This window comes from Rhipicephalus microplus, chromosome 10 (assembly GCF_043290135.1).
Source record: "Rhipicephalus microplus isolate Deutch F79 chromosome 10, USDA_Rmic, whole genome shotgun sequence".
NCBI lineage: Eukaryota > Metazoa > Arthropoda > Arachnida > Ixodida > Ixodidae > Rhipicephalus > Rhipicephalus microplus.
The window spans coordinates 15,644,215-15,661,831 of record NC_134709.1 but is presented as its reverse complement, the minus strand read 5'-3'; the positions used below and the strand labels follow the sequence as shown (position 1 = coordinate 15,661,831).

The 17,617-nt window shown below is 45.1% G+C and overlaps 2 protein-coding genes across 3 annotated transcripts in view; both read left to right on the top strand.

The window, feature by feature from the left end:
• Nucleotides 1–5,671, top strand: part of LOC119180855 (lactadherin) — a 75,827-nt gene extending 70,156 nt beyond the window's left edge. Inside the window, exons 11-13 of the mRNA XM_075875095.1 lie at nucleotides 814–1,056; nucleotides 1,632–1,920; nucleotides 5,285–5,671. Of these exons, the coding sequence (XP_075731210.1) occupies nucleotides 814–1,056; nucleotides 1,632–1,894 (506 nt within the window). The 3' untranslated portion in view covers nucleotides 1,895–1,920; nucleotides 5,285–5,671. The remainder of the gene's footprint in view (nucleotides 1–813; nucleotides 1,057–1,631; nucleotides 1,921–5,284) is intronic.
• A 7,152-nt stretch (nucleotides 5,672–12,823) lies between these two features.
• The window catches only part of LOC119180760 (phospholipid phosphatase 3), a 67,940-nt gene continuing 63,146 nt past the window's right edge, over nucleotides 12,824–17,617 (top strand). Inside the window, exons 1-2 of one of the 2 annotated variants that reach the window (XM_037431892.2) lie at nucleotides 12,824–13,154; nucleotides 13,824–13,906. In XM_037431892.2, the coding sequence (XP_037287789.1) occupies nucleotides 13,090–13,154; nucleotides 13,824–13,906 (148 nt within the window). In that variant the 5' untranslated portion in view covers nucleotides 12,824–13,089. Of the gene's footprint in view, nucleotides 13,428–13,823; nucleotides 13,907–17,617 lie in introns of both variants that reach the window. The other variant, XM_037431893.2, reaches the window with a different exon arrangement.

Here is a 17,617-nt window from a genome sequence, read left to right as displayed (position 1 = left end):
TTTCTACTATGACATTCTTAAAGGGTCTCCAAAAAACTTTTTCAAGTAACCATATAATGGATTAACTATAAAAAAAGCTTATTGCCTCACTAGTTCAACGCAGCAAATATTTTAAGAATCCGTCCAGTACGAGCGGAGTTACAAAGACTTGTCGCACGCTACAAACGCATTCCCTCTTTCTCGACCCCACAAAAGCACTGAATGCTAGGCAGGGAGGGATGGCAGGGGCAAAAAAAAAAATACAACACGCGTGCCTCGTGACCGTGCGCACTTTTTTTGTCTTTGGATACGCGTTTTTTTTTTTTTTTTTTAGTGTTATCGCGCGCGTGCGCGTGGACCAGTCGCGGCCTCTTGCGACGATCCCTGTGACGAGCGAGCGCGCCAAGCTCAAATCAGTCAATGTGTCCTTCGTGTCCTTCTTGTGTCTGTGTCTTCGTTCTGTTCTCGTGCTGTAACTATTGTGATATATGGCTTTCCACGAGTAACTTTTAGTGTCTTCCATCACTTGTCGAGAGACGAGAAAGTAATCTTTAACTGACTTTGATAATTTATTGCGAATTGTAGGACGCGTGCTGCTCTATATTATTTGGCTCACGTATTCGTGGAAACCTCCACTACCGATCAGCCGAGTTTTTTTTGGCCATGCTCAAAAAGCGTTAGGTGGATTTTTTCCCTTCTTTCTCGTCACTCGTTTGTATTGTTTCTTTTTTTTTTGCGTGGAGGGACTTGTAGTAAAGTATGGCTGAAGGCGAAGCTCGAGCGTCCAGTAGACTCGCCGTGTAAATCCTTACTACGCCTTTGCGATTCCCACAGCCGAGAACCTCGCCTACCGCCGCGAGACGTGGGTGAACGACCGGCGGTACGCGTTCGCCCAGTGGACCGACGGCCACTCGTCGTTCGCCGTGGACGGCGACGCGAGCACGTCGCAGCCCCCGCGCAGCTGCGCCATCCTGGACAACTACTTCGTCGACCAGCCCGTCTGGATGGTCGACCTGGCCAAGAGGCAGCGGGTGCGGGGGCTCGTCGTGCTCACCTGGCAGGCCAAGCAACAGCACGGTCAGTGGCAACTCTGTTGTGGATTAGGATAGATAGATAGATAGATAGATAGATAGATAGATAGATAGATAGATAGATAGATAGATAGATAGATAGATAGATAGATAGATAGATAGATAGATAGATAGATAGATAGATAGATAGATAGATAGATAGATAGATAGATAGATAGATAGATAGATAGATAGATAGATAGATAGATAGATAGTAAACCAGTTTGCAACCTTAATGGTGCTTGTCGTATTTATAACTATCACCCTGCGATAAGGGTGTTTTTCACAAATCAAAACACCAGTGTTTTGGTTTGTCATAAGAGTGTAGGCAGAAGATAGTCACTCATAATAGCAACGTTAAGATTACATTTGCTCATAATGGCGGCGCTTCGGACTTTCAGCTTGGTGTGGTTCCCTGAGTAACCACTTACATTCTGTTGGACAAGCCTTATAAAGCACATGAAAAATAAGGTAAAGACGAGATTACTTATAAGACATAAGAGATAACAAAATAAGAAAAAAAACGGAAAACCTATTTGCTTTCGACTCGAGGATGCATCCTTTCTCTCTCTCCGGGCGCAGAGCGTAGCAAGCTGTACCACGAGATGTCCAACCTGGACAAGTTGACGGCGTACGTGGTGGACCGTCCGCGACTGGAGGAGATCCCCAACGCGTACAAGTGCGCCTCGGTGTCGCGGCTGCACGGGGCCCTGTCTCGGCGGCGGCTGCACTTCGAGTGCCCCGACGACATGGAGGGCCGATACGTCTACCTCAAGGCCAGCGGCGTGCACAACCGCAAGGGCCGTCTCTACGCGGCCGTCCTGTGCGAGGTCATGGTCTACTGACCACGCGTCACCTCGCCACTCAGCAGGTGCGTGTCCATAGAGAGAGAGAGAAAGGAAAGGCCGGGAGGTTAACCAGATTTTGGCATCTCGTTTGCTACCCAGCGCTGGGGGCGGGGAAGTAGAGGCAAGAAAGAGGGGGTAGATAGAGAAAAAAAAAACGCACGCGCACTCATAAGAAAACGAAAACACACACAGGAAGGGCGTCCTAGCTACAACAGTTCAGTAAGGCCGGTCGATCGCAAAAAGTGTAGTAGCGCTCTCAGGGCCCTCTTCTGTGAAGTCGCATCTTGTCGACACTGCAGAATTCCCTGCTCCGACAGAGGTTGATCATCGAGTTTGCTGTATATGCACTAGAGGTAACTGGCGTGCTACTGTGCATGGGAGCTGCAAAGGACGGTGATTCGCATGAGAATGATGAATACTACGCGGCTTTGTATAATTTTCGTACTTTCGTCTCCGTTTGGCTTCGCGTTGCTTGGAGCTGCTTAGTCACGAAACGAAAATCAGCGAATGTTCGGCTGTTGCGCTTCACCACCTCAACACTTTCGGCTCACTGTTTCAAATGGGCTCTTAAAAATTCACAATCGTTCCTACTATTCAAAACAAGACCAAACCACTCACAAACACTCACAAAACAAAACCAAAACAAATCCACAAGTGCGTTTGAAGTCCGCAAGTTCGGAAACTAGTCAGATCCGTTTACTACCCATCATTCCCATGCTCGCTGAGCGATGGCAGTGCCAGAGTCCCGTCTATTTAGTTTTAGGGAGCGCAATGTAATCCCTCATCGGTTACTTTGCAGTGTTTCCTTTGCTCTCATTGCCCATTGGTTTTCATAACGTTGTTTCTCACAAAAGAAACAAGCACTCGATCAATACCCCCCCCCCCCCCCTTTTGTTCGTTCACAGCGAGTGAGGATCTAGTCTGAGGTTCTATACGACAGTTTATTGGTTAGCGACAGTTTATTGGTTAGAGCATTGGTTTAACGAAATTTACCAAACATCGCTAAGAGTTTTTATACATTGAAACACAACGTAAATAAATTTTTAAGCGAAATTTTTAAGCAGTCTTGAAAATTTCTGAATTCACCACAAGATAGAGTGAAGACGTCATGAAGGCGTCGGCAGCCGTAATTTCTTTCTTGCGCGTTTTATCGTTCACCAAACGCCTTCTCAAGATAGATATGTGGGGTTCGACGTCCCAAAACCACCTTATGATTATGAGAGACGCCGTATAGGAGGGCTCCGGAAATTTTGACCACCTGGGGTTCCTTAACGGGCACCCGCCTTCTCGGCGCATCGGCGGTGCTTTCGGTATTCGGAAACTGTGATTTCCTGATGCGGATAAAAAAAAGCGTTTTCGGCTCTTTAGTGTCACTTTGATTCCAGACCACGCTGCTGTAGTTTATCTCAGTCACGTGGCCAACTGCGCCAGATCAATCAATGCAGCCACAACCCTTCTCCCTTCTCGTCTTACTCTCTCGTCGCCCCACACGCAAACCGGGGCTTTGTTTTTAACACCAACGTAGCGCACAATATATATATATATATATATATATATATATATATATATATATATATATATATATATATATATATATATATATATATATATATATATATATATATATATATATATATATATATATATATATATATTCTGCGGACGCGTGACTCTGTGAAGGAACGCAGCGACGCAGAACGCACGCTGACGTGGTTGCGTCCGCTGTGTAGGTGCGTGACAGTCGTGGCCGCAGAAATGCGCGTTGGTGCGTGATCTATAGCGTGCGGGGCCGTCGGTCTTGTGACTGGCTCGACGATGACGTTCAGCCGCCTGGGTTGCGATTTTGTTTCACATTCGTTCGCTTTTGCGCTCGCACCGCAGAAAAGAATGCCGCGTCCGTGGAACGCGCTTTGCGCTGCACCTTTTTACGAAAGACGTACACGTGGAGTCCAGTGTGTACTTTCGCTCGTTGTATTCAGTATACTTTATATACAGCTATACCTCAGCGGTAAATACTATGCAGAAAGTGAGCCGAGTGCAACAAAAAGTAAGCGAGAATATTCATCGCGATGCAGAAACCGCTAAAGAACCTCGACGCTGGCCTGTTCGGGACAAAAGTGTTTGTTGTGAGGCTGTGTAGGTGTAGCAAGCCCGGTTTCCTACACGGTGCATCCATCGGCGTCGCCATCTGGTGCCCTACTGAGTCAATTAGGTACTCTGGGTGCCCACATCACGTCAGCTTCTACCGTACCAGTGCATTGACCAATGCGTGATCTTCCCCAGTCGTGCATACCTTTTCCACCCGTTAAATGAGAGAGCCGACAAAGTACCTCCTTTGGGAAACAGGGCGCACCGATTTATAGTTTGGGTAGGCAGAAATTAAGTTCACTGTAGAAGTGGTATGTGAGAGCCAGCTGACGTTCTCGGACAGTCTGGTGGAACGTCATAGCCCAGCAGGCTTCTCTTTCAAGGAGCTTAAGAAACAAACTCACACCGGCCGGTATATATACCTAAACTGCATTTTGCTTCATTCTTTTTTTTGTTTTCTAAACATACCCTCTGAATGACTGTTAAGGCATTTAACATAATCGTTGTGTATTGTGATTTCAGGCACTTAACATGAAGTCAGATGGACTGAAGCTAGCATTATAGTGCCGACTATGTCATCTATAAAATGAATAGAAAGGGGAAAGAATACAACTTGCTGCGGAAAACGGAGAACACTAGAGTAAAATGCCGAAACGTCATGGCATTCCTCATCCGTTGAAAGTGGTCACCATTTTCTGGCTATGTAGTTCACGGCCATTTTTTTTTTCAGCAATGTTGTTTGAGGCTCTCAATGTTACATACATAGCCCCAGGAGATGCGGCTAAGTATGTTGGTTTGCCCGATTGGGCCATTTGTCTTACACTTCACACTGTGCACGATCGTGCGTACAGCAAACTGAAACATAAAAAAGCATAATGTACAATCACAATTACCTGTGATCGCAATGTTGGAAAGTAAGTTTGCATACGCTTCACTGCGGGGAAGTGTGCATTCAGCGCGCATGCGCACCAGATGAATGGCGATCCAAGTGCATGGGGAGGACGTTTTCGTGCATTTTAGCAGTACCTGTAAACGGTTACCCAACAAAGATGGCCGTTATTGTCCTTTCAGAACACGGAAGCCGATAAATCTTGCTTGGTGTCTTGCAGCTCGATGACAGTGTTGTTAGTTATAACGTTAGAGATAACGTGTTATAAGCTTTTTTGAAAGTTATATCTATTTTCTTCAGTTAAAGATATTTCAGAGAACTGCTGCAGTGTTTTCGAAATCAAATAGCCTTGCAGTAGTAGTATTTCCTTGCCTGTGCGCTGACTTGAAAACCATTTCCTATCGTTGCAGTTTTCCCAAGTTGTGTGCGGTATGCTCGAGCTCATCGCTACGACCTGTCGATGCAGGAAGTCGTTCGTCGCGGACCGTCATCTCGAGAAGCGTTTCCCAAGTGAACCTGCAGCAAACTCAACAACTACGAGAATGCTTAAAACAGTGTTGTTAAATTCGCGCGACACATTCTGTACGCAAGTGATCCAAGCTGTGTTCATTCTCATTTCTGGCGCTCAGATATTACCTTCAACTTTTTTTTTTCACCTTTTACTAAATAGCATTCAGGCAGTCTTAGTCGTGAATCAACCGTAACCTGTTGACATGACTCTTTCGTTCGCTGGTGTACAAGTTTCGAAGCCGTTTATTTTCATCTCATCGTTGTGCCACTCCTTTTGCTGTGCTTCGTTTTTTTTTTTTTTTCAGATCATCTCATAATCTTGTGTAGGCATCTTGAGCATATCATAAAGCACTCTCTGAACAGGAAGTTCTAGGTGCAGTTGGCGTAATAAAGCACTCTCTGAACAGGAAGTTCTAGGTGCAGTTGGCGTAGGAAGTTTACAGATCGCTATACGCCTGAAAAACATTTTTTGAATTTTCCTTCAATTTGCGTCTGTATTTAGTCGAACTGCACACGACATGTTCTTCGCGAGTTTTAAACCAGGCTATAGGAATATAAATACAAAGGTTCCAGCCAGTCCTTCGGTAATATTCGGCCTTTTATTGGGTCTCGTTCATGGCCTCTAAAAGTTTGCCGCTGACTGTATACTTTTCTGTCCGAATATTCCGAAAGAATCCTTGTAGTTGTATGCGTTTGGGTACTATTCTTGAAGTGATTAGTAATAGTTCTCAAAACAAATGAAACGCACGTCCGTCGATATGTTCGAATTCTCGTGGGAATGCTATTGGTGGGGGCATGTTTTACGCTAAAGGCGACGTTGCGTTTTTGCTTAACTCGAGAAATAACAAGTGAATTCCGTACGAACCTTTTTTTAAGCCCATCTACTTTTTTCATCAATGATAGTTGCGCTAATACAATAATCTAATTTATAAGGATTCTGTCAATGGTATATAATATTCCGTTAAGTAACCTGCCTTTGGCTACGCCTACATGGTTTTGTGAGAAGCGAAAGTGTATATATGCTTGTAGACGTTCGACGTGCTTTGCTGTTCGAGTCGGTTAGCGGCGTGTCAAAACCGGCCACCCCCGAGAACGAGCATAAATCAAACGAAACTCGGCTAACCTTGTATGTTAATCGAGATAGTTTAAGAGCGTGTTAAGTGTGTACGACGTGCTATATATAGTCCAATTGCTAACGCGTGTAGCCGTCTTGCTCTCTCAACTGCCCGCACTTGTTGATCGCCACTTACGCACGCATGCAAGCTTTATTTGTGAGTGTTAATGGTTGGTTTGCGGTTATCTGCTTGCAGTTAAGGTGTCATGTACTCTTCTTACTGCCTGTTGACATCACCTAAGCCACTGCTAGCGTCGTACAAAAATTTGACGGTCCTGGAATGACCAGTTTGATTCCTGTCAGGACACTATAAAGAAACGATGACTTCGTTTACATATATTGACAAACTGCACTTTAGGAATTCTAATTCCATATGTCTCAATCTCACTGCAATAGGTTCATTATTAGAGGAGAAAGTCAAGGGTGATGTTTCATTTTTTCTTTAATTTCGCGCCGAATTCTCCACGCGCGACGTCGGAAATTTCAAAACGCACTTCGGGTATTTTTGTGAGATTGGCTCGGTGAAACTTCCTCAAACTTCGTATGCTAGGTCTACGGCACCCACAGACTTCATTTTTGTTTATTATAATCTACGTAGGACCCAGCAGGCGCCTTGAAAATTTGTGACGTAATGGTGTTTGGTGCGGCACTCTCACGGTGGTGTCTCCACCCGAATTTTCCTTTCGCGTGTTTTTTTTTTTTTTTTGCTTACCAAGCGTCGCGCTTGGAGGGGTGTTTTCGGCATTGCGAAATTGTACTTCACCAATACGCGAAAAATCGTTTTGCTCTTTAGTGTCCCTCTAAAGGGAAACTAAAAGACAGTCAGTTTTTCTCGTATTAGCAAATTACAGTTTAACAATACCGCGAGCATCACCCTTACCTCGAAACGACGCTGGGCGAGTGAGAAAATACGTGAGAAGAAAAAAAAACAGCTGCTGACGTCACGTTGAGGTTCCCGCATCATCCGACCGTGACGTCATATACACTGACGGTTATTGCTAGCACCTATGCAATTATTTACCTCGAAAAAAAAAATGTTGGCATAGTGCTCCGAGGGATCCAAAGCCTTATCATGCCAAGGTTCAGAATTCTTTTATTGGGTTATTGTGGCCAAGATACGAAAAAGAGACTTAAAAATTTGTGACGTCACTGATGTGAGTGTGCTGAAGTTTTGGCCTGATGATTCAAGCCTGAAACACTGGTCTTCGCCTACCCTTCTAATCGTCGTTCGATTGTGGGCCGATCCTCGTAGAGTTCAATGACCATAGAGTTCTGAATGAATAACCTGCCTGTCGAAGCTGATTCGATGCTTAACGTTAGCGTCCCTTTGAAAGAAGTGGCGACACTCCCGTGAGTACCACTATGGTAAACAGTACACTGAAATAATATGCCCTGTTAAAACTAAGAGCAGCCACTTCCCAAAACGTCTGTGCGTCCAAGAACGCCATATGATCGCTCATTTTCGCGCACTAAAACCCATACGAATGTGTATGATCGTAGGAGAATCCTTCTTCCGGTGTGTTGATTACAGATGTTAAACAGGGCACAACAACGCCTCGTCACTCATTTTAACTAGTTCGTTATTTTTCTGTAATAATCCACGCTCTTAACTTCAAAAAAAAAATCGTGTGATAGTACTGGTTCACTCAGCATAGATGTTACAGGCCACACATAAATTACTTCTAACAGAAATCCTGCATAACCACACATAGTTGTATTGCATTACCCGTGTACTTGCTAATGGTCATATAGTAATTATTTCTTAATGAGACGGTCATTTATATTGGCATCCCTGTTGTAGAGATCCTAACATATCATTATGCACTTGAAATAACAATTGTGTGTTTTAAGTTTATGCCTGCTGTGTACATTTGCATTTACTAACCTCATAGTGGGGGAGGGGGCTTGAAGGATAGTGACTGGGATGATCGATTGTGAATTTCTGATGTTACCTGCAATTACCTGCAATACGGGTTTTATCTGCGAGATCTCCAAGCAGATAGACCCTTGCTTGATGTATGTTATCATGACGAGGACTGTATACCGTTACCTAAGCCTTCAGTGTTATGTACAAACACGTTGAAAAATGTATTACTGCCACATGGAATGCTATTAAAACACCCTATAGCCAGTTAAAAAAAGTTCCTTATTGTTTAATTTACTGTTTTCATCTGATGTTTGTGTTTTTTTCTGGTGTACGGCGGCAATGGTAACTCGAGCCTCAACAAACGGGTACTTTGCGACTGCAGCGAGGTTTCCAAAACCTTGCTGCACCGGGCGAAGTTCGCCCGGTGTAAAAAGGATATGAGTATTCTGAACTCCGTGGCAACGCTGTTTAGACGGGTGGTGAACACCCGAAACAGTTCTAGAAGATTACAAGTAAATTACTGTTTTGCCAAACGTCATTTTCAAGAAAACGTCTGGTCTGAAAAATAAGAAAAAAGAAAGTCAGAACAGAATTATTTGGACGATAATCCACTGCGGTTGCCTGGTAAAGATGCATGTATTTCAGTACTACGATGCTTTGTAATACCAAAATTCAAAACAAAAAAGCAAAGGGGACATATATTATTAAAAATTGATCGTATTTACTATCTTTGATATTGTAAGCGCTCGTCACAACGTTCATTACACCTATGCAGTAAACCTGAGAGCAACAACTTCTCATTTAGCGGCTGTACTTGACTGTACCACCATTTGACACCTACTACTTACGGTTACTATCTATAGGGAAGTGGTAATACATAGTTATCAACGTTATTACCATCGCAAGCTCAAATAAAGATATAGCACCGTGTGCTATTTTCTCACTGAGATTACCGCGCCAAATGCACCCCAGAATGACGTCCTGAAATATCAGTGTGTACATAGTGGCGCCGATGAACAATAAACCAGCGTACTATATGTACGCGTACATCCATGCGCAGAATATTGAGGTGCCTACAATTTATATCATGGCTCCTATGTGGCGCGACTCACTTTAAGAGCAAACCTATGGGCATATAGTACATGACCCTACACTTTTGGGCATAGCGACTGTTGTAAAGAGGCACTATAGCCATGGAATCAGATTTGCATTTGATGTTCTAGATATGAATTTTTATACTGCACTACTCGCATAAACGTTTGCAGCGTGACGTAGCACGAATATGTTAACTCAAGATAGATAAGAAAATATTAGTTTTGCTAGATTTTTCACAACGCTGCAACAATTACAGCACATACCACAACCAATGAAAGCAGTAACGTTTGCTAAGTCGTCATGTACGCAAGTATTAACCTCTACTGACCCGGATACGCTGACTGCACGGTGGAGTGTAAACAATATTTGCCAGCTCTCGTCTACTTGTCGAAGATAAAACGTTAGCGAGATGTAGTTAACGGGTCAAGTGGACTTAGTTGTGCACGCACCCGTACCACTTTCAAATCTCTGTGCTGAGGAACATAGAAAATCATATTTGCATACTTTTACAGCAAAAGCTGTTATGAAATGAGAATAATAGTCAAGCGTGGCACCGTAATTGTTCGCCGCTGCCACCGGTACCCGTAACCATTATCCAACAAAATAAAGAAACACTAATGACACAATTGTATTCGAACCCGGGTTCAACAAGGCGCTTGATTGGGCTGGTTGGGGCTGCAAGGTAGACGAAAAAAGTGCTTAACAGCGCAAACGACAGGAGAAGATAGAATTCGGGTTCACTGCGTTCTGGCCCAGTATTCTGACACTGAGCTACGCCAGTGCTTGGAGCTCGTTTCTAAAATGGGCTTAGGCAGGCTTAATGTCGGGAAAGGAATAACGTTAATATGAGTAATAAAGCGTTCTAGAACATCAAAAGAACAGCCGGGCGTCGCACAATGCGAATTGCGTAACCGCTGGGTCGTCCAATGCTCCAATCCATCAGAAAACTTGTCCTTCATCACCTATTAACTGTGGCGCATACCCACTTCATGCGTAGTTCTTTCACCGTCGTCAGCCACTGAATGCAACACAAAATTCGTTAAAAGTTTTAAGTGGGTACCACGCTTCTCCAAAGGATGTCGAAGGATAGCATAGTGAACGCTGGCCTACTACACAAATATTGCGATTATTTATGTCGTAGTGGGTACCCAGCAGTGTGTTTGTAGCAGTTACCCGAAGCGTGTTTAGAAAAGGCTCTGAAAAGCCACCCTTCTAGTTTTCGCTGTAACTGTGTGCTGCGCGTTTCACGCGGGCCGGGCGGGGTTTTTTGTTTATTTGTTTTTGTTTTGTAGACCAGACGACCTTCGCATGGTTATCGCGTGCAGTGGCTTCTTTCTTCTAGGGCTGTGGTGATTCACCTTGGATTAGAAAACGTGTTTTATGGCTTCTTTGCCGCAGACGTACACCTGAGCTTTGCCGCACTCATACACCTACGGGACGTCTGCAAAACGTTTTGCCGCATGCCCAGCAATAGTATACCTTCATAACCTGTGTTCGCTTGCATGTGGCCCAAAAACTTTCAGCGGTGGTTGAGTGTTTCCATAATGTGTGTACTAATCGCCTGAATACTGAGTTTGTTAGTTAACAACAAAAAAAACGTAGGAGTAATGTTACTCCTACTAATTACAAGTGAGGCGACAGTATGATATCGTTGTAACAGTGTCGCATCTCACATAAAAATGGTTTCGTTATATCCGAAAATTCGCTGTAAATATACATTCCCAAACATGGCGCAATCCAATTCGTCACTAACTTCGTTATAACCGATAAGTCTTTATATATGTATATTTAGGTTTGACTAAATTTGGAAATCACGTGATTTCCAAACTTCTTTTTTTTTCTCGCAAAGTTTAGAAACATCCGCGTGTTCTTTAATATTTTCATCCCAAAACAGACCTTTTATGGAGTAAGTATTGATTGCTCAAACACTCATACTTTATGTAATATATAACGGAAGGAATGCAGTCAGGAAAAAAGCATGCATCTTGAAATTTCTGGAAGCATATACGACAGAAAAATTGTACTAATAATATTGAGCGTCGAACACCTCGCACAAACGCCTTTATAGCCGAAACAAATTTGCTATTTAAACAAAAAAAAAACTAGACTCTACAAAAAGAATTTTTCATACAAAACACACTAACATGGCATTCTGCGAAAATTTGGAAGCCTCCTACGTGACCAATAAAGTTTTTTCTCTCCTAAATATTCTAATAATTCCCTGTTTTCAATTAACTAAATGAGCACCTTTCTTCATATACATTTGAAACAGTCGCCAACATGGCTGGGACTTTCGGCGTGGAACGAGCAGCATGCATTGGTGTAAATATTTTAAAAATGCTCGGCTGATTTATTCGTAGCGTCTAAATGAAAAAAAAAACGATTTCTAGATGAAAAATTTACTCCCAACAAGTGAGAGATTCATTCATTCATGCAATCAATCAATCAGTCAATCTATCACTAATTTGCTCCTGACGTGCAAGGCCAAGTTCCTAAATAGCAGAATTTCATTAAGCACGGAAGTTTCCGCTTTTTGTGTTTTCCAATTTTCATGCTTCCCCTTAAACTGTAAGCGCATGAATAATAAACGTTAGAAAGAACGATACAACCATCAGATGAACGAGGCCGTTCGACCCACCCCACCGACTAACGAACTCCACCCGGTTCCAAGTTTCGAAGCCGCAGTGTCTGGCGTACTACACCAAACGAGGTGTAACAGGAGCTCTAGCGCTGGCTAATGATGTGACGTCATTCTGCTCCACGCCATTAGCGCCTTGTCAGAGGGAAAGTAACGAGGCACTGCACAAACCAACCAAATGCTCACAGAAGCGCCTTCATAGGCGTAGAACACGATTCCTCCCTTTATCACTTTTTTACTCCCTCTATGCATGCCCATATGCTCCCAACACGGGCACTGCCACGCTCTCTCGCGCGCATTTTGTGACAAGCCGCAAGTTGAAATGCGAGTAGCGCGCCGTCAGGAGCGGGGACAGCTGCCAGCGCCAACGTTGGCCAGCGCTGAGCAACATTAGCGCTCGATTAGTTTTTTCCCCGGAAAGGTGACAGATTCTCGGTACCAAAGCAAAACGCGACACGCTCGGCCAGCGGTGAACCGAGGGACGAACGAAAGCGCTTCGTGTGGGCGGCAAAAAAACACCACCACAAAGTAAGGTCCTTAGACAAAAACAGACCACAAAGGCGACAGCAGCGCGCCTATTTGCAAAACACCGAGCGGCGGCCACCGCGCGACGGCGATGCGACTGTGTGCGTCACAGATGACGTCGCACCAACGTTGCGAGACGACGTAGTCATGCAATGCCGAAAGTGGCCGCCGCGAAAGGCCCCAAGTAGATCAGCAGTTTCGTACCCAGTCGCGGAAAACGGCTACGCCGAAACCGCTTCTTGCAGACGAGAGGCACGAAAGCGCCGCAAGTATCTCGCGTGCGGGGTTTTTCCTCTTTCATTTCTTCGACTACGTTTTATTTTGCCTAGTGACTCGGAGAGAAAAAGAAATGTTGGCTCTTCGCGAAGTTTATCGTACGTTCGTAGCCGCTACACCGACTGTCTGAAGTCATCGTGACGCCGAGAGCTTGAAGCAGTGAAACTAGCGAACGCTCTGTCGCGGTGCGATGACCGCCTCACCGATTGCAGCGGCGGAGTCGCCCAGTGGCGTCGTAGAACGAAGGAAGCAACGGTGAGCGAGCGAGTGAGTGAGTGAGTGATCGGACCGTCTTGAAGCGCTGGCGTGTTTCCCGCCCGCCAAACAGCTGTGTTTCCCCGGCGTTCAATTATGGGTCTGCGTGCATGTCGGTGGTGGCGGGGTGAGGAGGAAACGATGGCAGGTCGAGCGCCGACTCCCCAAAACGCGCTGTCTTCTCGTGCTACTGAAGCGAGGCCACCAACCTCACTTCCGATGACGCTTTCGTCGCAATTCTGACGACTGACAGCTTGAACGTGCCTTCTCAGGGTAAGAAGATTGCGTTGTGTTTTGACTGTTACGGCTGTGTCACGGCTGTATTACGTCGCAAGCCGTTATCGCTGGCTTAGCGAGCCAACCAGTTCTCATCTTGTCTCGATTGAGCGGCGCTTCGATATCCTTGTAGCACTTGTAGCGCTCCTACTCTAAAAGTAAACAAAAGAAACAAGTCGACCGCTCGGTTGTCCTAAAGCAGGCGAGAGAGTGTTGTCGTCGACTTTGGCAAGAGGGCGCCACGGTGGGTACTCCTGCTTTCGTAGCAGACGACGCGGCGAGTACTGGTAGCGGGACGAGCAGTCAGTGTTGAGGGGGCACAGTAGTCGTTTCAGCTGCCGCTCGCGCGTGTACTTTATTACATTTTGTTTCTTTGTTTCGGTACACGCGCAGGCTTTTCGTGGACTACCGTTCAATCACCATGCCGACGGGCAAACGCATCATGAAGAGGATCGTCACGTATTCACTCATCCTCGGTACGTGTAACTCCCTTGTTTTCTCATTTTTTTACCGCTATCCGTCGCACAAAACAACAATGATTTGCGTCAGAACAAGTGTTGTTCAGGCTGCCTGCCTGAAGAAGTTATTTTTTTCCTGTGCGCTCTTCCTACTTCTGCTCGTAGTCCGACTCGTCGCTTAAAGATAGGATGTTCGCCGAGATAACACTCTGACCTGATGTAGGTTAGGTTCTAGAAGAAAACCCTTGGCTATCAACTTATGACTGAGTTTTAATTTATAGAATTCATTTTCCTACAGGAGCTGTCAGTTCTAATTTATGTGAATTGAAGCTTGTTGATTGTAAACTACGTGCACACAAATTTAATAAGCAAGAAAAAAAAAGCACGCTTTTTTTTTTACAAGCCGGACGAACTTGTGATTATATGATGTCGCTTCACTGGGTAAAGCAAATTCTGAGTGGTGACTGTGAGATCTCACGCGATTGTAGCCTTGTAGAACGGTTCACTCCTGGAGTTCCATGTGGCATGTTACGATAGAAACTTGAAACACGCCGTTTTGAGTCACCGGAACCGTTTTTTTTTTTTTGTGTGTGTGTGTGTTCGAGCATGCGAGTGCGCTCTCTTATCGGTCTATCGCTTGCTTATCGGGTAACGGGTCTTTTGTTGCCGACGTTGGCGCGTTGTATATAGGCGAGCCACAGAGCTCCTAATCGAACTCGGGTTTCCAATTGGAGTTTTAGTCTCGGATTAGTCTGTACTAACTGTGAGAAACTGCACGCGCGTGTGTGTGTGTGTGGATAGAATATTAATATGAGATTAGCAGACAGTGATGCGAAGAAAAGTATGGGGGATGTTATTAGAAATAATTGTCTTTTAAATGTGAAAAAAAAAAATCACAGCATATCCACGGAGTGAATGATGATTGGTGGGGCGCAGCGTTCGTCAGTCTATCTGTCCATTCATTCTTGCGTCCGCCTATTTGTGTGATCCTTGGTGCATCCGTCCGTTTGTTCATTCGTCTGTCCGTTCGTCCGTGCGTGTGTCAGTCCTTTCGTCCGTCCATATGTCTAGAGAATACTTCAAGCACAGCCATCTCACATCTTTTCATCGTGTATTCATCATATACAAGTGCCCCCATCCAGCAGACATTGTAAGGACCGGTATTTCGTGTATGTGCCACTGGTGGTTACACACTACGAGGGATGCACAAGCCACGCCATAAGGAGCTTCGCCACTAAAAGGGAAGTGGATGAAAAAATAACTTGCCACCGGCAGGGACTTTAGAATAACGCGCCCGGTGCTCTACGACTGAGCTGCGGGGGCGGTCATCAGACATACAAGTCCGCGAAACTTTAAAGAAAACGTGATGGCAACCGTATACTTGCGATATGGTATATGCATCAGCTGAAACAGGCCTGACTAATTTTGTTCCTCGTCTGTTTCTTTCTCTATCTTTTCCGATATTGTTCTTTCCTTTTATCGAGTGCAACTTCTTCAACGACGTTGTCCCTACCTATAGCTCTCTATAGAAGAGCCGTTCGTGCGCTGTTTCAGCGGAATTCGGCGAGGTCGCACTGGAATGACCTCGTCCGTTCACGCCGTTCGTGAGGTCACGTCCGAATGACGAGTGCCAACATGTCGAGCCGCGCAAATGCGAAGTACGTGTAATTGTTTGATGTGTGAATCGCCCCCACGCTCACGCTTGGAGTCGCCGCGAACGGGAAAGAGAAAATGTCGCTGAGGAAAAACTTCCGGGATGACGACAATGGCTGGATGATATTTTGAAACGCCCAGTATCGGGATGAAATAATTCTCCAAGACGGAGTGTCGCTGGGGATGGCGTTTCGATGAGTGTTGTTCGCTTCTTGAACGCACCAGATGCCCGAAGTCCAAAAAAGAAAAAAAAAATGGAGGGGGGGGGGGGGCGGGGGTTAGACAAAAAGGTTGGGGTGGAAATTTCAGATTTTCGCGAATAGGCCACGACTGGATGATGCTGACGCCTTGATTTTTTGTACTCTGCCATCTATCCTTAACAGCTATATACTCTCATTTATTTCGATTTGTTTTTTCTGTTAGCGCGAGAAACGTTAGTCCATGTAATTAAATAACACTTCTTAAGTGTATTTAATAATAATATTTCTTGGCGTTTCACGTCCCAAAACCGCCATGTGATTATGAAGCACGCCATTTACGTAGCCAGGAAGCAGCACTCCAATCCCGTGCCCCTTCCCCCGCCCCCTGAAATTTTTTCCGCCTTAGCATAAAGAGTGACAAATGACCATTTCAAAAAGGTGCCCTTTCCGCCCCCCCCCCCCCAAAATAAAAGAAATACTGGCTACGCCCTTGTAGTAGATACTTTTATAGATGAAAGCTGCCTTTGAGCGCCCCTCTTATTCACCTAAAAGGGGGTGAAAAATCTGCCCTTTACTTATACACAGTCGAACCTCCCTTTTTGCTATAGCCACACATGTTTTGAGGGCAGTGGCGTAGCCATCGAGTAGCACACTGGGTGCGTGCTCCCCTCCCCGAAACTTTATTTTGCGATGTGATAGGAGGTAGCCATGTGATACACAGCGCAAAACGACCATTCGTCTGCCCAGTACCTGCCACAAATGAAAGAGGTACCCCCCCCCCCCCCCCAAAAAAAAAAAAAAATTCTCCCTCCGCCTCTTTTTTGAGAAATATGACGGCCGAAGTTTCCTAATGTTCCTTTCCAAGAAATGCCCACTTGCCATCTTTACTCCCCGAAAAACCAAGAATGAAAGGCCGGACATTGTGCGAAGCACGCCATCGCTTCATTTTTTTATATTTTTTTTTGTTAGTACATTGTGAAGCGTGATGTCATTTGGGATGAACCGACACAGATGTAATGAAGAGTGTAATGAAGAAAGAGAGGAGTGGGGGGAGGGGTGTTACTGCGCTGAAACTTTGTCCCTCTATGGGGAGAAAGAGGCAAACCTAGTCCTAGCTTGGATCAAGAGAGGCAGGGGCCAGATGATTAGCCCAGCCCACTTTTATCAGGTAGCGGCCAGAGCTTGCGTCTTGCCTCTGCCTTCGGCCAGCCGGACTGGCCAGAATTGGTCATCTGAAAGCGCGCCGAGCGGCATTGCCTTCTGCAGCTCAAGCGTAAAGGGTGGTCAATTGGTTGATTGGGTGAGCTGGTGATACATTATTATTTGAAATAAGGGCGTACTATGGAGACGCGAACAGGATATACACACGCGCTTGTCCTTGCCTATCCTGTCCGTGGCCACATAGTACGCTTTTATTTCAAACAATCGTAAAGGCTGGGGGGTGGGAGTTGGGGGGGGGGGGGGGCGGTGACCCTGCACACACCTATGTCTACGAACCCTCCATCGGTCTTGGGAAATGGGAAAAGTAGAATTTGAGCTGAATTACTACGTCTACTACGTGTTGTACACTACGTATAATTGATCATCTTCAACACTAAAAACTACGCTCACTGCTTATTGTTAACCTTAATAAAACCCCGCCCCTTATGTAATGCCTCTTCCAAGAAAGGGGGCCCCTAAGGTAATAAACTGACCGGACCATTGCAATATATTTTTTTAACCTGTGCTTGTTGAGGGTTGCCCGTCTTCATTAGAAGCTCTGGTGTTATAACATTCACCCATCTTCGTAACGATCACTTCCACGAATTTCTTCCCAATTATTTTTTGTTTTTTGTTTGTTTTTGTCATTTTCTCTGGCACAGTAACCAAGTCTGTT